General features: G+C 37.8%; 1 protein-coding gene across 1 annotated transcript; it reads left to right on the plus strand.

Moving 5' to 3' along the window:
- The first annotated feature begins 326 nt into the window (after positions 1–326).
- Positions 327–8,661, plus strand: LOC130948817 (dihydrolipoyllysine-residue acetyltransferase component 1 of pyruvate dehydrogenase complex, mitochondrial). The gene is made up of 23 exons (XM_057877690.1): positions 327–526; positions 1,842–1,889; positions 2,397–2,451; positions 2,539–2,569; positions 2,777–2,823; positions 2,918–2,962; positions 3,079–3,152; positions 3,391–3,460; positions 4,213–4,404; positions 4,501–4,545; positions 4,678–4,751; positions 5,222–5,291; positions 5,496–5,894; positions 6,117–6,177; positions 6,268–6,312; positions 6,395–6,478; positions 6,658–6,734; positions 6,961–7,023; positions 7,195–7,265; positions 7,378–7,438; positions 7,606–7,666; positions 7,745–7,825; positions 8,100–8,661. Exons 1-23 carry the CDS (start codon positions 432–434, stop codon positions 8,156–8,158), a joined length of 1,908 nt encoding a protein of 635 aa, XP_057733673.1. The 5' UTR covers positions 327–431; the 3' UTR covers positions 8,159–8,661.
- The last annotated feature ends 12,483 nt before the right edge of the window (positions 8,662–21,144 follow it).

Below are 21,144 nucleotides of genomic sequence, written 5' to 3' on the forward strand. Positions count from 1 at the left end.
AATCTTAAATTTAATTTAATAATAGTATAAAATTCTTTACTTAATCACATTAAAATTAAATTTAAAAAAATATAGAAACCAACTATAATATAAATCAATTAAGCCAACTCTCTTTTATTTCTAATTTTAAAATTCAAATAATTAGAATAGTGTAGTTTTTCTTTTACTTATTTCTTGTAAATTTGTAATAGACCTATTTTTAAACTAATTAACTTAACTCCTAATGGTTCCTAGCTGAACTGTTAAATTCTAAAATTAATTTAATATTATCGCCCATTAAAATGGTAAAGTAGTAGTAGTTGCAAGTTTCGTTTCCTTTTGATGAATGTGTTCTGTTTTTCAATGACATCACGCAGCTGAACGAAGAATAACAAAACCAAATCAAGCAGCGCACAACTCTCTCTCTCTCTCTCTCTCTCTCTCTCTCTGCGATGGCTCTTTCACTGTCGCGGCTTCGTCACCCTCTCATCTCTCGCTCCCTTCGCCTCCTTTCCTCTTCCTCTTCCGTTTCCAGATCCCTCTCTCGGTAAGCTGCTTCTGCAATCATGTGTTTCTTGATCTTCCCCTTTTTTTTATATATTTTTCTCTGAATTTTCGCTGCTTTACCTCAAATTTAATCATATGTTTTCGGCGGTTTTAACTTATAGGAAATTTGGTTACTATAGTTTCTCTTTTGAAGGTTAGTACTATTTAGAGGACGATTTTGTTATTGAAGTTCGCATTCTTCATGTGTTTTCAGTGGAAGTGAGGTTTGTGAATGTGATCCATTAGGTTAGAGGTTACTTAGGGAGCCATTGTGCATATTGATTAGGGAGCTGGTAGAGTTGTGCTGGCTCCAACTCCTCGATTAGATCATGACTTTTCGTTCTTCATAATAGGACTGCTTGATTTCTTTTAATGAATTCGTTACTAGCTTGTAATGATAATATGATATGCTCCATTTGGTAAATGCATTTCGAAGTTGCAAGTTCTCATCGACAATGTTGTGCGGATGGATGAATTAAATCACTTGAGGCCAATTAACGCAAGAGACTTTAAAATGTTGTTTAATATGATATTCGAAATGCTAGCAGTTGTTTGAACCAGTCATTTAAACTAAACTGCACTTGTTTGTTCAGAGCAGGGTAATGGATAATGATAAAAAAAGTAGTAGTAGTAGTAATAGTAGTAGTAGTAATAATAATAATAGGAATTAAGATATTGATTACAGAATCTGTAATTGATTTGCTGAAGTATCAGAGGAAATTCTTGTGATCTCAATTCTCAATGGTATTAGGTATAGAAATAGCAGAGAAATAGAGATATCATAGAACATAGAGGGTCTTATTCCTCCTTGCCCAAACCTCAGACTCTTTCTCCATGATTTTTTATGCATTCTCTCTGCTTTTCTCACATTTATCCCCACTCCCTCATAACTGAATTTTCCCTTCACCCTACTTATGTTGCCATGTTGGTTCTGTGTACATAGATGATGTTGTATGTTCTAGACCTTGCTGACCAATGTACTTTAGTTCCTTGTATCATGTACAAATTGACCTGCTTCCATTTGAACAATTGAACACCAAAGTAAAGTGGTACTGGCAATTACTTAATTTTAGTGTAATGTTGTCTTGTTTATTTATTTGATCCATCTGTACCGATTATTACAGGAAGTATTATTTGGTAGCATCTGTTGCTTTCCAGGAATCATTCCAAATTGTTTGTAACTTTTGATATAATGCTTGGTTTTCAATGTTCAAAGAATCTTTAATTTTTATTATCATGGTGCCTTTTTTTTCTTATGTATTTTATAACTCTACTTCAAGATTCTAATATATTATTTCGGATTTTGTTCTTGACAGAACTTCTAAGTCAGGGATTTTCTCTGTGGGTTGTGATGAGCATCAAAGGTGTGCATCATTAACCTGCACTTTTTTGTATTAACTGCAAGATTAGGGGTTCTTTAATCTTATTTTGATTCTTATTTATGGGATTGATTTGAATTTCAAAGATGGAGAATTCTGGTAATGTCATCATACTATGATTATTAGTGTTGAAATTGTTTCCTTCTTTGACCACCCAGTTACCATTGTAAATGAGATGACCAACTTTTTCTGTTAACCCAACCTGCCTTGCTTGAGCCTTTGAAATAAAAATGTGAAACCATTCCAATATAAAATCATCAGCTCAAGTTTCTTGATCCAACATCAGGTTGTCCAATCTGTCAGATTTGTACTTCTCTGGTTGACCATACATTCTTCCAGCTTATCAAACTTACAAAGTAATGTGGGGATAAGCATCCTCTACGTTGGATATGTTACACAAATGTCATGTCTTTTCCTTTTAACATAATGATTCATCATGTCTTCTACATGGTCTTCCTGGCATTTTTTAATTGTGATGTTTATCTTTATCAGGCTTACATCTTTGTCTAGACTTACAGGAGTCTGTGATAATTCTTTAAAGCCAAAGGTTAGTATTTAACTGAATAATAATAATAATAATAATGATAAATCAAATTGTGGCCAGATTTTCTCTGACAACTTTCAACTTTTCCAGTGGTTTGGTATCAGATACTTCTCATCTGCAGGTACTTCATGTTTCACTTCTCATGTTCCCACTCTCTATAGTTTCTCTTGTGGCTTCACTTTGCATGCATGTGTTCTTACGATGTATCTTGCAAATGTTATGGATTTTCAGCAAATTTCTTGATTTTTTGTTATTGAATGGCATATATCAAGTCTTTTGAATTCAAATATGAATATGCTAACTTCTGATCATTTGTCCTCTTTGATAGACTCATCACACATAGTCATTGGGATGCCTGCTTTATCTCCTACAATGGTGAGATTACGAGAACTTTAATTTTTAACTTTGTTTTATCTCCCTTCATGGTATTGCATCCATGGAATATTATTGATCTTTCCTTGTGGTTCAGACCCAAGGTAACATTGCAAAATGGAGAAAGAAAGAAGGAGATAAGGTCAGCCAGTATAGAATATTGTTGTAGATCACAACACTGTTTCATTCAGTGCATCACTTTGGGACTTGACAATTTGTTAATTAATCATTCCTCCTTGCTTTTAACTAATCTAACAGATAGAAGTTGGTGATATACTATGTGAAATTGAAACCGACAAGGCTACACTTGAATTTGAAAGTCTTGAAGAAGGGTAATTTTCTTATCCTTCTTTTCATATTTCCCTTATGGGTTATGGATGACTTGTACTAATGCTTAAATTAGAGTTTGTTATCATCTCAAAAATCAATGTGTGTTGCGTTTCTTTTGGGGGCACTAGTAACAAATTAGAAGCATTATTGGCAACTGAGCTTTTACCCTAGAGCTTAGATCATGAGACATGCAAATTTGTATACATAGAAAACTTGGCAGTAATTGTATGATGCCCGCAGATTTCTTGCTAAGATATTGGTACCTGATGGTTCAAAGGATGTGCCAGTTGGACAACCAATTGCAATAACAGTGAGTAATCTTTTAAGTTCCAATTTTTGAATTACTTCTTACATGGAAATCATTGCAAATTATACATCTCTAAAATGAATTCATTCTGTATTCTGAAAAAGGTTGAATTTTAATTGTTTTGTTCATACCTTTTTGTCCGAATAAAAAATTCCTTTTATGTTTCATTTTAAATGATGATAATATAAGAACTTTTGAAGTTACTATTTGCCTCACATGATCTGAACCATGATTTTCTTGTATTTGAATTCCAATTTACTCCATCATTGCACACACCATTAGATGTCTTAAACAGCACCTTTTTTTTTCTTTTTTTCCCCTGAAGTAAGCTTGCAAATTGGGCTTGGGCATAGGTGTATTATCTTTCTGTACAACTATACTCACTTGCCATGAAGTTGCTTATTTGGTATTCAGTTACACATTAATGAACTCTGTTATTCCCACAGCTCTGTATTACAGTACATGTGCATATTCTGCTCTGATTCTCACAATCACTATCAGAAAATGCATTCAGTTTCCCTCGATCACAGTCTTTCTAAAGGTTGCTTCTTTTTATTACGTTTTCCCATCACTATCAATTCGTTTTATGTCTCTAAAATCAATGGTCCAATCGAAAAATCTATAGGCTCAATATTATGGCTTTGCTAAATCGTAATCTGAAAGCAATATTTTCCTCTTCATGTAAGCACCAGTTAATTTTAAATCGTCAACTTGTGGGATTTTACTTGATAATTTATTCTGTGGGCCTTGACAAGGTTGAGGATCAAGATGATATTAAAAATGTCCCTGCTTCTGTGGGAAGTGGGACTGAGGTTAAAGAGAAGAAACCAATACATCAGGATGACTCGGATGAGGAAAGGAAACCAGAACCAACGTCCACTGACATTAATGCATCAGAACTTCCACCTCATATCCTTCTTGAAATGCCGGCTTTGTCCCCAACAATGGTGAAAAGATTGTGATGTTTCTGTGGTTAACATTACCATCATCTCCCAAACTTTCCCACTATTGCAGCATTAATTTTCAATTATTTTTCCATACAGAACCAAGGCAACATTGCTACATGGAGGAAAAAAGAAGGCGACAAGGTTAGTGATGTTTTAACATTAGATTTTGAGTTGGATTTCCTTATTTTAGTATAAGTCCAAAGGTTATGAATGCTCGGTAATATTCATATATTCTTTTGCCTGCTGTGCATTTACGTATAATTCATCTAACAGATTGAAGTGGGTGACATATTATGTGAGATAGAGACAGACAAAGCTACCCTTGAATTTGAAAGTATGGAGGAAGGGTAATAAATATTCTTTCCATATCCTGAAAACAGTTAACGTAAATATTCTCTTTTTTTTTTGTTATGGTTGTGTGCATTGCAAAATGCTAAATTACTTTACACAAGTTTCTTGACCAAGATGCTTCTAAATAATTTTCTAAAATAGTAAAGATTTGAGCAGTGTAATATGATTAGCAAATCAGACATTGTACCTTTTACGGACATGCCTGGTACTAATTAGTTTTCATCAATAAGTTACAGTTCCATAAAAGTGAGTCCTAGTCTCGTTCTTTTATGCAATTTGTGGTAGATTACATTACAATCCCTTCCATTATGTATATCTTTTTATTTTTATTTTTATTTATTATTATTATGTGTTTTCTGTTTACAGACCAAACTTTTAGCACAAATTTTACAAACATTATTTATTTATTTATTTTGATCTGTCAAACATGCTTTATTTTTACTCATGCCTATCATCTGGGTTCTAGATACTTGGCTAAGATACTTGCACCAGAAGGTTCAAAAGAAGTGGCAGTTGGACAACCTATTGCAATAACAGTAAGTGTGGAAATTCTTTTTTGTAACTTAAATTCAATATAAAGTATATTTGTGTAAGAGTAGGATCTTAACATTTTGTTCCTCTTCCCATGAAAGGAAACATCTAACAATATTTTATCAACGTAGTGGTTGGTTTGTCCTTTCTCTTTTTTCATGACATGCACTGGATTATAAAAATACTTATGGTACTTGGTGTAATGCAAGGTTGAAGATGCAGGTGATATTGAAGCTGTAAAGAATTCTAGTGGTGGCAGATCTGCAAGCAAAAATGAGCAGGCCACCAAACATGATACTAAAACTGAGGTGAAACCACAGAAAACTAGTTCAAAAAGAATTAGCCCAGCTGCAAAGTTGCTAATTTCGGAATATGGATTGGATCCATCGACAATAAATGCCTCTGGTCCACATGGCACTTTACTGAAAGGGGATGTTCTGTCTGCAATTAAATCAGGAAAATTGACTCCAAAACCTTATTCAGCTAAAGAGAAGGCATCACCATCTCAAAGTCATCAACAATCTGCAGCATCACCAGAGTCAAAGTCTGCTTCTGCCTCAAAGCAGTCAGATGCATATGAAGATCTTCCCAATAGTCAAATTCGCAAGGTTGGTCTGATGAATTTTCTGTTAAACAAGGGGAAGGCTCCTCAAATCTTTTTAGAGGCATGTTGTATTTTAGTGAGAAGTATCCTTGCTAAATAACGATATGTAAAGAGCATTCAAAGGGTCTTTGTGAAGCCGCTGTTTGTTTGCTTTTATTTGGAGTTGAATGCTTTCATATTTAGGGAGAAATGTTTGTCATAACACCTATTTTTGAATGTTATGCAGGTTATTGCAAAGAGGTTGTTGGAATCAAAACAAAACACACCACACTTGTATTTATCATCAGGTTTTAATTCTCCTATGCCTTTCATATTAGTCCAACCTAATTCATATGTACACTAACTAGCTATTATATCTTTTCACTGCCATGAGTTAGATGTTACTTTGGATCCTCTTCTCTCCCTTAGAAAAGATCTTAAAGGTATGGACTAGTAAAATTTATTACTATTGTTCCTAGTACATTTGCAATCCGGTATATTCTTTATTTTTCCCGTTGATTGCAGAGCAGTATGATGTTAAAGTTTCGGTGAATGACATTATTATCAAAGTTGTAGCAGCTGCTCTCAGAAATGTCCCAGAAGCAAATGGTAAACAATTCTCTCTTACTGTCTTTTGATATATGTGTTATTCTTGACTTGGTTCATTCATTAGTGTCCATAGTCCTGCAATTGCTCTTTACAAACCTATTCATGGAACTGAATTATTCTCCTAGAATTATTCTCCATAGGAGTTTGTAATTTTGAAATCCTTTTTTCTGTTATGGCAGCGTACTGGGATGCTGAAAAGGGTGAAGTTGTTTTATGTGATTCTGTTGACATATCTATAGCGGTTGCCACTGAGAAGGTAATGGATAGTGTTTAAACTGTTAGTATGATTTTATAGAGAAATGCTAGGTGAACAAGTTATTTTTGTAACCAAGTCCAACCAAGTCTTTCTTCTTCTTATGCCTCTCGGCCTCTCCTCCTTTCCCTTCTTCTTCAACTAATATCAATCCTTAAGTTATTACCAAAATGACTTGGTCATGTAGCATCACCGTATTTTATAAAGCACTCAAATCTCATGTCTACAGGGCTTGATGACTCCAATAATAAGAAATGCTGATCATAAGACGATATCTGCCATCTCGTCTGAGGTAATTTATAGTCATCTATATAGGTTTCTGTATAATGACTGTATCGGGACATCTTATCTTGTTTGTGTTGAAATTTAGGCAGTCACATTCATTCTAGATTAATTGAAAATTTAGAAAGCAAATACCTTTATTTACTTCTTGAAAATCTTCAATAACTTGTTGATTGTTTAGGTCAAGGAACTAGCAGCAAAGGCACGTGATGGCAAGTTGAAGCCACAAGAATTCCAAGGGGGTACTTTTAGGTGAGCTGACCTCATTGTTTGGCAGGCTTAGAAATTCCCCATTCATCCTTTTTTTTAGGGGAAAAAGAACATACTATTGTAAAGTAATAACCCTGAGCTTTGTACAATGCAGCATTTCAAACTTAGGAATGTATCCTGTGGATAAATTCTGTGCTATTATAAACCCCCCACAGGTACTCGCTATATCTCTATCTCTACACACACACACTTGCCCTGGCGAATATCCCCGTATACTGCTCACAATCTATATGAATTTTACTTAGTACAGGGGCGGAGCGGAGTAGCCTTAGTGGATGTTCAAACTTAAAAAATGATTGTTGTTTCTTACTATATGCTGCAGGCTTGCATTCTTGCTGTAGGGAGGGGCAACAAAGTTGTGGAACCAATAATTGGATCTGATGGTATGAGTTAATGGATGTTCTGTATGTCAGTTAATCTTATAATTTTCATTTGTTTTGACATTGGTTATTATTCATTAGGAATTGAGAAGCCAGCAGTCGTCAATAAGTTGAACTTAACATTATCGGCTGATCATCGTGTTTTCGATGGCAAAGTTGGAGGTATGTCTAATTAGGTGGCTATTAAATTAATGTTGGAACCAATAAGTAATAAATTAATTAGCTATTAATTTAGTAGTTAATAAATAATCTGTTGGTTGAATTAGTTTGATAATTGATTAACGCACAAACCAACAATGGAACAATTCTTCACCATAATGCCCTAAATTGACTACATTCCATTAATAATTGGCAACTGAAGAGACCTTGGGCTTGAACCTTGAAGCAATTGTAGACTGATTAAAGGGTGCTTATGTGCTTTGATTTGATTTTGCAGGTGCATTTCTCTCTGCTTTGAAATCAAACTTCAGTGATATAAGAAGGCTTCTTTTATAAATTACACACAACAAACTTTCCTTGATTGATTGATTGGAGTTATGACCAATCGATATGGATGCAGAGCCTGGCCCGAACTTGCATAGCATCCCCATTTTTTTCTTTTGTCCTTTACAATTTTATTTCCTCATCTGAAACAGTTTTTGGTGGTTATGCCATATCATTCTCTGTTAAATAATATCTTGGGTCTAATTCCTGAGAATAATACAGGTTGAGGTTCTAACAGTGAGAGGTTTCCAACAATTGAGTTTGAGCATGTTGGTAATTTTGTTCACTAAGCCAATTTGGTGATGTTCAATTTTGTATAAACATCTATGTAAAAATGGCCATGCAATAGTAACATTTAGATGAATAAAGATTCCTTTCAGGTGCTGAATGAAAATGTTTTTGTACTACTTTAGCAGTTCTTAAATGTAATCATTTCTGAAATTTGGCTTGCAAAAGGATTTTATCTCGAGTAGCTAGAAATTTTATATGAAATTCATGGAAGAGACCAAAAAACTATACTAGCTATGATACACGGACACTCACACGGATACGGGATACGACACAATATAGGATATGCTGACACGTGAATTTTAAAATTTTATAAGACATGTGGACACGTATATATATAAAATATAAAATATTTTTTAGATATTGTAATGATATTTTGATATTTTATTGATATTAAAATATAAATTAATTTTTTAATTTTTTTTAATGTGTTATTTTAATTATATAAATTATAAAATATTTAAAATATTTTTTGTTTTATTAAATAATAATTTATACTATTTCTAAATTTATTTTAAAAATACATGTTAAGAATAAGATTAGACATATTAATATGTGATGGTATTTTGGTGAACATGTCCAAAAAAAAATTTTTTATTTTTTATTAAGACACGATTGGATATAGTAGACACGTATGTCGGACAGTGTTGGTAAGTATCGTATCCGAAATATCCATGTTTCATAGCATACTAGCAAGTCAATCCTCACAGATAAACCTGTCCTTAAAACTTATGGCATCAATCTAGTGTGTTTGGATTTCAGTTTGTAAATGGGAGTTTGCATAAAATTAATTTTGCAAACTTGATTTTGATAAAAAGTAAGTTTGTGTTAAAGTGATTTAATTTATGTTTGGTAATCTTTTATCAAAATGGATTATAGTAAAGTAAATATTGTTTGGATTACACTATTCAAAATTACTTTTAGATAAAAAATTACTAAAATAGACATCAAATTAAATAAATTTTTTATATTATTCTATTATTTTAATTTATTTATTTAAATAAATATTATTAATTAATTTTATAATAAAATTAATATTTACTTACTAAAATAAAAATAATATATAAAAATTGACAAAATATATTTTTATATCAAAAGCAAAAATAATATATGAAAAATATATATCAAAATATACTTTATTAAATTATATTACTTATAATTTTTTTAATACTCTAAGTACTCTTTTATTTAATACTATTTTAAACTATAAATTTTAATTATTCATGACTTGATTCTTAGTTATAATTAATTTTTTATTTATTTTGTTCTTTTTAATGGGATCAATAATTGATATTATAACAAAATTATAATAATAAATTAATATACAAGAATTACACTTACAAATTTTAACAAAGCCAAACAAAAATATTTTTTTATACAAAATCAAAAGTAAAAATTTAATAAAAAAATATAATTATATATTTAAAATATTTGAATACTAAAAGGATTACAAGCAAAAAAGTAAAGGGCAGAATTGATAAAACAAAATAAATCCAATCCTAACATGATTATCTAAACGCAGAAGCTACAATTTCTAGCTTCTTATCAACGCACGTTAAGAATCTAAAATCACGCTGGCGTTTAAAGAAAAAAAAAGCATCCAAACAAAAAGAGGAAGCGTTCAATGCACTCAAACGTGCTTCTCTTCCTTCTAACGCAAAACCAAACACACCCTAGTATTTACTAAAAGTAACTTATATACATACATGATTAGTTTTTAGATTTGGTCGAGTAATGAGTACTACACCCAGTATATCATTTTAAGATAAAATTCATTATACTTCTCTACTAACACAATTAGTATATTATGAATTTTTTATTTAAATAATTATAAATTACAAAATTTATAAATAAATTAATAAAAAATATATTTTATATTAATTTTAAAATGTTATTTATTAAATTATTTTATAAAAAAATATACATTTTAATTCCGTTCATCCAAGTATCCAACATTGTATTGGAATATTTTTAGATAAATAAAATAAATATAATATTTTATCAATTTATATAAATTTAAGATTATTTATATTTTTTTACAATTTTACAATGATAATTTGATGTAGAATATAATGAAAAATACAAACACTCATAATATGTGTATGAGATTAACTATCAATTAAGTATTTAGGTGATAAAAAGGTACTTAAACGATATTATCGATAAAATAATATTTGAATGATTTGAGAATAAGATAAAAAATTAATCAATATTTTTTTTATAAGTAACAAAAAAAATTTTTAATTAGTAAACGACTTATTTATTTGATCTAAATTTTTATAAAAATATTTAAATAAATATTTAAAAGATGCACAAAAAAATTTAATGCAAAATTTGACCTCTAAATTTTTTTTAGCTTTTTCAAAAACATATGATCATCCACAATAATTTTTTCTAAATTTATTTGACATAAAATTACTGATAATAACAAATATCTTATTTTTCTTATAATAACTGCAAAAATTTGCATCAAAATAAGATCTTTATATTTTTTTTAGAATATATTTAATATTTAGTTTTTTTTATTACATTTTTAAATCTTTCGAGTGCTTATTTGTTATTAGTATTGTTCATACCCTGACCCAATGTTAAGGGCCCAGGTCCAAACGAAATGCCTGATCCAGTAGATTAGGCCTAGCAAAGCATCCACCTCCACTCAAGAGGTCGGTGTCAACCACGACTTAGTACGAAGAAGTCGGCTGTGAGATTAGCTGGCAGATAAATACTCATTCAAATGAGTAACCGCCCCTGAAATCTCTCTAACCACTTCATAAAGCCATATCTTAACCTCCCTAAGATAATGGGACGGTTACCACCCTAAAGATACGGCACTACTCCAACGGTGGTTATTGGCTCACCACTATAAGTACACTGACACCCCTCAGGTATCCCTAAGTCCAATACTCTCTAAGACCTGCTTACACCCTTGCTAACTTAGGCATCGGAGTGTCCTTGCAGGTACCACCCCCCATTCACACGCGAGCACAAGTCGGACGGAGCCTCCCGAGTTGCGGACCTACCCGGAGTTCTCCTCCATTATACACTTGGGCCGCTAAACGCTATCCATTGGGCTAATCTCCGGTTACCTACCGTAACATTGGCGCCGTTGCCGGGGACCCGAGAGATCGTCCATCAATGGCGGATAGATTCCACGAAGAAGTCCGTGCGGAAACAGATTCCGAAGAAGAGAATCTGAACGCAGGCAATAACAATGAAGACCTGGCCCAGCACCAGGAAGATAACGACCAACATAGAAAGGGTACCTCCGGAATGAAAAATCCGAAGGTAAATTCCTCAGATGGTCGCGAATCAGAAAAGGGTGGACCAGCTCACGTAGCTGAACTAATGGGACTAGTCCATAGCCGCCTGGAGCAATTGGAACAAGAGCGGGAGAGGCAAAAGGAAACCGAAAGGTACCTTAAAGAAGAGATGGAACGGCGAAAAGAGTTAGAAAGAAAACTCTTACAGCTAGAATCCTCCCTCAAGAACTCCCGCGATGAAGGAGAAGATCAACTCCCAGGCGGAGAAGATCCTTTCAGTGAGGACATAATGAGGGCAAAAGTGCCAAGGAACTTCAAAAGCCCTGATATGGACCTCTATGATGGAACTACGGATCCAAAGCATCATCTTAGCAACTTCAAAAGTCGGATGTACCTAGCTGACGCCTCCGACGCTACGAGATGCAAGGCTTTCCCGACCACTTTGCCGAAAGCAGCGATGAAGTGGTTCGATAGCCTCCCCCCAAGATCCATCACTAGTTTTGAAGACCTCTCAAGGAAATTCTTGATGAGGTTCTCAATCCAAAAAGATAAGGTAAAACATGCACCGAGCCTCCTGGGAATAAAACAGGAGGTCGGAGAGTCTTTACGAGCCTATATGGAAAGGTTCAACAAGGCATGTTTAGAGATCCAAGACCTGCCCACAGAGGCAGTAATAATGGGGTTAGTCAACGGACTTAGAGAAGGTCCCTTCTCACAGTCCATATCTAAAAGACACCCCGTTTCTCTAAGTGATGTACAAGAAAGGGCCGAGAAGTACATCAACATGGAAGAGAATGCAAAGCTAAGAGACCTAAGTTCGCGACCTGGACCCACCTCCTCCTCTAGGGAGAGAGAAAGGGAAGTCAAGAAGAAGGAAGAGCTCGGTCTCGAGAGGCCCAGGAAGTACCACTCTTATACTCCTCTAAAGACTTCTATAGTGGACGTATACAGAGAGATTTGCAACACTGAAAGGCTGCCACCCCCAAGACCTATTAAAAATAAAAAAGGGGAAAGTCGCAGCGAGTATTGTGAGTACCATAAGATATATGGTCACTCCACCAACGACTGTTACGACCTCAAAAATGTGATAGAAAAGCTGGCTAGAAAAGGTCGGCTTGACAGATATCTCATGGAGAGGTCGGACACCCATGGAAAGAGAAAGCGAGATGATACGGACAGGAGAGATCCGCCACCACAGACCCCAGAAAGACATATCCATATGATCTCGGGAGGATTTGCGGGAGGCGGGATCACCAAATCTTCTCGCAAAAGACATCTCAAAAGAGTCTACCAAGTCGAGGAAGAGACACCCGACTTCCCCACTATCTCATTCACGAAAGAAGATGGGCAAGGAATAATACCCGGGCATGATGATCCCGTAGTAATAACCATGATCCTAGCTAACGCCCATCTCCATAGAACCCTAGTAGACCAAGGAAGCTCGGCAGACATCCTTTTCAAGCCCGCCTTCGACAAGCTAGGGTTAGAAGAAAAAGAGTTGAGAGCTTACCCCAACACCCTATATGGGTTAGGGGATACGCCAATAAAGCCACTGGGATTTTTACCCCTTCACACCACCTTTGGAAAAGGGGAAAAATCAAGGACTCTGAGCATAGACTTTATAGTCATCGACGAAGGGTCAGCCTACAATGTCTTAATCGGCAGAACTACCCTAAATCGCCTTGGAGCAGTGGTATCAACTCCTCACCTCTGCATGAAATTCCCAACTCCAGGAGGAATAGCAACGGTGAGGGGAGATCAGAAATTGGCAAGGAAGTGCTATAAGGAAAGCCTAAATCTGAGAGGAAAGGGCAAAGAAGTCCACACCATAGAGCTGGGTGGAGCGAGAACCAGAGAAGAGCTACGACCCCAGCCGGGAGAAAAAACCGAGGAGATACAAGTCGGAGAGGAAGAAGGAAAAAACACTTACATAGGAGCCGACCTAGGGGAAACTCTGAAACAAAGGTTGGGTGAACTCCTAAGAGCTAATTCCGACCTCTTCGCCTGGAAGGCGTCCGACATGCCCGGGATTGATCCCGAGCTCATGTCCCATAAGCTCTCGGTCTACCCAGGGTCCCGACCTGTACAGCAGAGAAGACGCAAGCTCGGCCCAGAGAGGGCCTCCATAGTAGAAGAGCAAGTACAGGCGCTCTTGGAAGCCGGCTTTATCAGAGAGGTCAAATACCCAACATGGCTAGCCAATGTAGTGCTAGTCAAGAAACAGAATGGTAAATGGAGAATGTGCGTCGACTATACCGACTTGAATAAGGCGTGTCCTAAGGACCCTTATCCTCTACCGAGTATTGATACCCTGGTGGACTCCAGCTCAGGGTACCAATACCTATCATTTATGGATGCCTACTCGGGATATAACCAAATCCCGATGCATGGACCCGACCAGGAGAAAACATCGTTCATCACACCAAAAGCCAACTATTGCTACGTGGTCATGCCATTCGGACTAAAGAATGCAGGAGCCACGTATCAAAGGCTAATGAACAAAGTGTTTTCTCCCCACCTAGGGAGCCTAATGGAGGTATACGTCGACGACATGTTAGTAAAAACCAAGCAAGAAAACGACCTCTTAACAGACCTCTCGCAAGTCTTCAACACTATAAGGTTGCATGGGATGAGACTAAATCCCGCAAAATGCGCCTTCGCAGTAGAAGCGGGGAAATTTCTAGGCTTCATGCTAACACAAAGAGGGATTGAGGCCAATCCCGACAAATGCAGAGCCATCCTAGAAATGAAAAGCCCGACTTGTTTGAGAGAGGTTCAACAGCTTAATGGCCGACTTGCAGCCCTCTCCAGGTTTTTGGCAGGATCGGCACTAAAATCCCTTCCATTATTTTCCCTATTAAGGAAGGGATGCCAGTTTGAATGGACTCCGGAATGTGAGGAGGCATTCCAAGAGTTCAAAAAATTCTTAAGCCAACCTCCTATATTAACTCGACCAATACCGGGGAAAGACCTCGTCCTATACCTATTCGTCGCAAACAGGGCTGTCTCATCAGCCCTGATCAGAGAAGACGAGGTCGGGCAACACCCGGTCTATTTCACCAGTAAGGTTCTACAAGGTCCTGAGCTAAGGTACCACAAACTAGAGAAGTTTGCTTACTCCTTAGTGATAGCCTCACGAAGGCTACGACCCTACTTCCAGGCTCACACAATAAGGGTCCGTACAAACCAGCCCATGAAGCAAATCCTTCAAAAGACGGATGTTGCAGGGAGAATGGTTCAATGGGCGATAGAGCTCTCCGAGTTCGATTTGAGATATGAAACTCGGACAGCAATTAAAGCTCAATGTCTCGCCGACTTCGTTGCAGAATATGCAGGTGAACAAGAGGAAAAACCGATTACATGGGAACTCTATGTAGACGGATCCTCCAACAAGACAGGGAGCGGCGCAGGCATAATATTGGTAGATGGAAAAGGAACCCAAATAGAGGTTTCCTTAAAATTTGAATTTTCGGCTTCAAACAATCAGGCAGAGTATGAAGCCTTGATTGCCGGATTAAAGTTAGCAGAAGAAGTTGGCGCTATAAAGGTGATGATCTACAGCGACTCGCAAGTGGTGACCTCCCAAATAAGCGGAGAATATCAGGCAAAGGACCCCAGTATGAAAAGGTACTTGGAAAAAACTTTGGAGCACCTTGGGCGCTTCGCAGAAACTGAGGTAAAACACATAACTCGGGATCTAAATAGCAGAGCGGACGCCCTATCCAAATTAGCAAGCACCAAACCCGGAGGGAATAACAGAAGCCTGATCCAAGAAACCCTCCAAGAGCCCTCGGTGTCAAAAATAGAGGATGAACAAGAGGTACTTGAGGTAGCCGGCCTAAACCTCGGATGGATGAATCCCTTAGTCGAATACCTGAAATTCGACATCCTCCCCAAAGAGGAAAAAGAAGCTAAAAAGATCCGAAGGGAAGTACAGCATTATACTTTGGTGAGAAATGTCCTTTACAGAAGAGGGATATCAACACCATTGCTGAAGTGCGTGCCGACCTCAAGAACCGCCGAGGTATTGGAAGAGGTACATAGTGGAATCTGCGGAAATCATCTCGGAGCAAGGTCATTAGCCAGAAAAGTAATCCGAGCCGGATTCTACTGGCCAACCTTGCAGAAAGATGCCACAGAATTTGTGAAGAAATGCCAACCATGCCAGATGCATGCAAATTTCCACGTGGCTCCACCAGAAGAGCTCATCAGTATAACTTCCCCCTGGCCTTTTGCAAAATGGGGAATGGACTTGTTAGGTCCTTTTCCCCAAGCACCAGGGCAAGTCAAATACTTAATCGTGGGAATAGATTACTTCACAAAGTGGATAGAAGCGGAACCACTAGCCACTATCACCGCCCAAAGAAGTCGCAGGTTCCTCTACAAAAACATCATCACAAGGTATGGAATACCTTATTCCATCACCACAGACAATGGAACCCAATTCACCGACTCCACCTTTAGAAATCTGGTAGCCAGTATGAAAATCAAGCATCAATTCACCTCGGTGGAACACCCACAAGCCAATGGGCAAGCCGAGGCAGCTAACAAAGGCATACTGGCAGGATTGAAGAAGAGATTACAGGAAGCAAAGGGAGCTTGGGCTGAAGAGCTCCCTCAAGTATTGTGGGCTTATAGGACGACCCCCCAATCCGCCACAGGAGAAACACCCTTCCGACTAGTCTATGGTGTAGAAGCCATGATTCCCATAGAAATCAATGAGCAAAGCCCAAGGGTAATTCTCCATGATGAGGTCGGAAATATACAGGGGCATAAAGAGGAGCTCGACTTGCTCCCCGAAGTTCGAGAAAATGCCCAGATAAGAGAAGCGGCACTAAAGCAAAGGATGACTACCAGATACAACAAGAAAGTCATTCGAAGAACATTTTCCTTAGATGACTTGGTCCTAATCAGAAACGACATTGGAGTCAACAAATCAGGAGATGGAAAGCTCGCCGCAAATTGGAAAGGGCCATACAAAATCAAGGAAGTGTTAGGAAAAGGTTATTATAAAATAACCGACTTGGATGGCACTGAGCTACCAAGGTCGTGGCATGCTTGTAATATGAAAAGGTACTACAGTTAAAAGCGAACTCTACTCCCTGATGTACTCTTTTCCCAACTTCACGATTTTTTCCCAAAGAAAAGGGTTTTTTCTGGAGAAGGGTTTTTAACGAGGCATCATAGTAGAGGCTAAGGGAAAATAGGCTATCAAGACCCTTAGTAGCAAAAAGGTACCTTCCCAATTAATAAAGATCTTTTTCATTACTATGTCTCTATTAAATATCCTCCTTTATTTTTATAAGTCTTTCTACGAAACGCGCCGACTTAAGCTCGACAAAACGTGAAAATCCCATGAACCGACCTAACATGGTCGTCAGGATAAAACGACGAGGTACAAGTCGGTGTAAAGAGGTTATATGAGTTGATCGTATTAAACTCGGGAATAGTCCGACTCATAAGTCAAAGACAAGAACCCGAGTAGAAAAACTCGGATATATTCCGAGTAAAATGCATCGCAAAAATAACCTAAGTCATAAAAACTCACTAAAAGCAAAAGTTGAGTATAAAGGATAAACAAAAGAGATATCAGAGCCTGGAAAAGTTCAAAGGTTGCATACAAACCTTTGAACGAAAAGGGCTTGAGAAAACGAAGCAAACCAACAAAGGGGTTTCTTCAGAAAAGATCAAACATATCCAAAAACAGAAAAGCATGTACACGCACAAGGTAACTTAAACCCTTATCCAAAAAAGGGCATTTATTTTTAAAACCCTTATCCAAAAAAGGGTACGGATTGGAATATTTTGTTTACGGCCTTAAAGGGCCAGAAAGAAAAATTGTTCACCAGCACCAACAGATAAATAAAGTTTAAAAAAGGGGGGACCCACAGGCCGGGCCCCCATATAGCCATAAGATTAAAAGAAGTCATTTTTTAATCGGAGTAGAGGAATCACCACCATCAGGAGGGGCGCCACCAGGACCAGCTGGAGGAACGGAGGAAGAACCCGAGGCATCCGTAGGACGAGGAGGAGACTCGATAATTCTCTGTCCCCGAGTCTTCAGGTCTGACTCGGAAATGACCTCGGGGACAGGAGGATCAACAACGGCGCCATCAATAACTACCTTGTCGGGATGTAAAGGAGAAAGGTCCAAGTCGGGAGCGATAACTCTGACTTGTTCCAAGAAAATTCTCCAAGACTCCTCGGCACCATCGGCGATAGAGTCCTCCAACTCGGCGTATGCGTTCCGAGAGTTCAGCAAGTCCTTCCTCACGGCCACGATATCTTGAAATAAGCTATGGTAGCTGTCTTGCGCCGTCTTCCTCAGGTTAGCCTCCAAAGTGCACTGAGCCCGGAGCTTACCTACCTCCTCCCTAAGGTGATCCCTCTCCTTCCTCAATTTATCTCTCTCCTCCTTCAACTCCTTCTCATGTTTTTCAAAAAGAAGAAGTCTCCCCTCCAACTCCTCAACCCTCGAGGTTGCACCCAAGGAGCTAAGGGGAGCCTTCTCAAAGATGTCCAAAAGTTTGCCGCAAACACCCGCCGCCCTAAAACTCTCCTCAGCCATGGTGGTGAGGTGGTTTCGAACAGAAACATCATCCATACTGATAAAAGGATAGATGTTCTTTCGGACGAATGCCATAGCATCCGCCTTAACCCCACCATCAAAAGAAGAAGAGCCAGACTCTAAAGTCTTGCGCTTCTTCTTCTCGGGCTCGGAGAGAATTTGGGCAGAAGGGGGTGGTCGAGGCAAGCTCGAGGAAGAAATAACAAGGGGTTGAGAAGGAGTGCCAGTATTCTTAGGAGGAGGAGGAGGAGGAGGAGGAGGAGAAGTGATCGCCCCGGCACCCCCGGACCTAGCCCGGGACTTCGCCTTGGCCTCCCGGACCCTTTGGTAGGCCTCCTGAGCGTTCTTTTTTGCCATATCTACAAAAGAAACAACCAAGTTACAAGTCAATAAAATGTAAGTCGGCGGAAACAACTCGGAAATAAAGAATGCATGCACTACCTATTTGAGATTGAACGAAAGTCGGTGTTCCCTGAAGAATTTTTCTGGTATCCAAATATGGGGACTTCCCCCACGCTTCTCGGAAAAACCCCACAATGGCCGCCTCCACCTCATCCAGGTCATCTAGACCATACTTTTCACAAGAGGAAGGCGGCGACCAATAAAGGGGAAAGCGGGGAGAGGAATGCTCATCCAGGAAAAAGGGGTGGTGACCCTCTACGGCTTGAAGTTTGAAGAAGAAGTTTTTGAAGTCGTGAAAAGATTCATCAAAAAGGGTGAAAATCCTCCGACCTTGAATGGCTCGGAAGGATACCCATTGCTGTTTATTGTTGAGCCCACTAAAGGGCTTGGTCATATGGAAGAGAAAGAAGAAAATCTTTAGAGAAGTCGGAAAGTCCAGAGCATGGCTTATAAACTGATAAATCTTCAAAAAACCCCAAGAATTGGGGTGAAGTTGAGTAGGGGCAACATTACAATAATGCAAAACAGATGTCTCGAAATCTGAGAAAGGAAGAAAACACCCAAACGGGTGATCATACACTCATACATAAAGAAAAAATGAGGGGCCTCCTCATTTTCTCTCCCAAAACAGACCCGGTCTTCAGGACCCGGGATTATTAGTTCGTATTTGGGCTCGTCCTCCTCTGAAGTACAGAGCCTGTGATGAGTACGAAGATGAGTGATGAACTCAGCGTCGACCAACGGTTCCTCCCCAAGGACCGTAACATCTACCCATTGAGAAAGAACGTCTACGGAAGCCATTTTTATATAAAGAAAAGTGGCAGAAACCTACAAAAGGGAAAAAGAAAAAGAAAAATAAAAAACACGGCCTCTAAGGAGAAAGATTCGAAACTAGAATCTACAGGTCAACCTATCTACTTGCAAAACAAAACATGCAAACAAAAAGCATGACATGAAAAAAGCAAAGCTAACCTTTATCCGAAAATGAAGGTTGGAGAAGAACAGAAATCTTTGAACGCAAGGATGCAACACGAACAGGATAAGGAGAAGTTTGAAAGATTGCAGAAACGGAAAATGGAAAGAGAGGGAAAGTATTTATAAAAAGGCTAAGGGGCATAATGGTAAAAACGAGGCAGCCATTAATGCGACTGCACCGTTACCAAAGCCCTCAATCCCTAAACGCTTCCCCAACGGACACGACGCTTGAATTGACGTAACTGTCAGAAACAAAAGGTCGCGAAAATCACGTCGGTTTCAAAACCCGTGAAAGTCGGCTACGAACCCGAGTTAATTACTTGAACCCAAGCCTTGAAAGGACCTTGGGCTCAAGTAGGGGCACTGTTCATACCCTGGCCCAATGTTAAGGGCCCAGGTCCAAACGAAAGGCCTGATCCAGTAGATTAGGCCTAGCAAAGCATCCACCTCCACTCAAGAGGTCGGTGTCAACCACGACTTAGTACGAAGAAGTCGGCTGTGAGATTAGCTGGCAGATAAATACTCATTCAAATGAGTAACCGCCCCTGAAATCTCTCTAACCACTTCATAAAGCCATATCTTAACCTCCCTAAGATAATGGGACGGTTACCACCCTAAAGATACGGCACTACTCCAACGGTGGTTATTGGCTCACCACTATAAGTACACTGACACCCCTCAGGTATCCCTAAGTCCAATACTCTCTAAGACCTGCTTACACCCTTGCTAACTTAGGCATCGGAGTGTCCTTGCAGGTACCACCCCCCATTCACACGCGAGCACAAGTCGGACGGAGCCTCCCGAGTTGCGGACCTACCCGGAGTTCTCCTCCATTATACACTTGGGCCGCTAAACGCTATCCATTGGGCTAATCTCCGGTTACCTACCGTAACAAGTATATTTCAGAGTCCTTTTTGTCAATAATGTAAACTTTCGGATACTATTTTAATAGTTTACTTTATGTGTAGACTAAAAATAACAATATTATAGAGCTAATAAATATTATCATTTAAGACTAGCACTTGATTAGTAATAATTTACATTCATATTTCTAGAAATTTGTATATAAGAAATACATAATTTACACCTATATTCATTATATTTTACACATAACTCATTACAATATGCATTCATATTTATCAAAATTTGCACATATAAAAATTTAAATAGAAATTATTTTTAATATGAAAAAGAAGATAATATTTGATTAAATATTGGTATTTAAAATGTATTAGAGTACTGTGGATGTTTGATATAACATGCAGAGAGTGTTGTGCAGCTTGAATACATATTTTGTATGTTGACTCTTTACCTATAAAATTCATTGGCACCAAATAATTCTATTTTCAACAAAAACACCAATATTTTTTTTTCATATAAAAAAATTAATCCAGAACAAAACTCATAATGCATTAAAATTAAATTTATATTTAATAAAAAAAAAACCCTGCAATGGCAACATCAATTACTTGCTTCAGAAAGAGTTGGTCTTAGAATCTGTCAGT

The sequence above is a fragment of the Arachis stenosperma genome, chromosome 9 (assembly GCF_014773155.1).
Source record: "Arachis stenosperma cultivar V10309 chromosome 9, arast.V10309.gnm1.PFL2, whole genome shotgun sequence".
In the NCBI taxonomy this organism is placed as follows: Eukaryota; Viridiplantae; Streptophyta; class Magnoliopsida; order Fabales; family Fabaceae; genus Arachis; species Arachis stenosperma.

What these genes read in the sequence shown, in the direction of transcription:
- LOC130948817 (XM_057877690.1), top strand. Translation starts at nt 432, where the DNA reads ATGGCTCTTTCACTGTCGCGGCTTCGTCACCCTCTCATCTCTCGCTCC. An exon ending in CAGATACTTCTCATCTGCAG is followed by an intron (nt 2,570 to 2,776) that starts GTACTTCATGTT and finishes CCTCTTTGATAG; the next exon opens with ACTCATCACACATAGTCATT. An exon ending in TTCCAAGGGGGTACTTTTAG is followed by an intron (nt 7,266 to 7,377) that starts GTGAGCTGACCT and finishes TGTACAATGCAG; the next exon opens with CATTTCAAACTTAGGAATGT.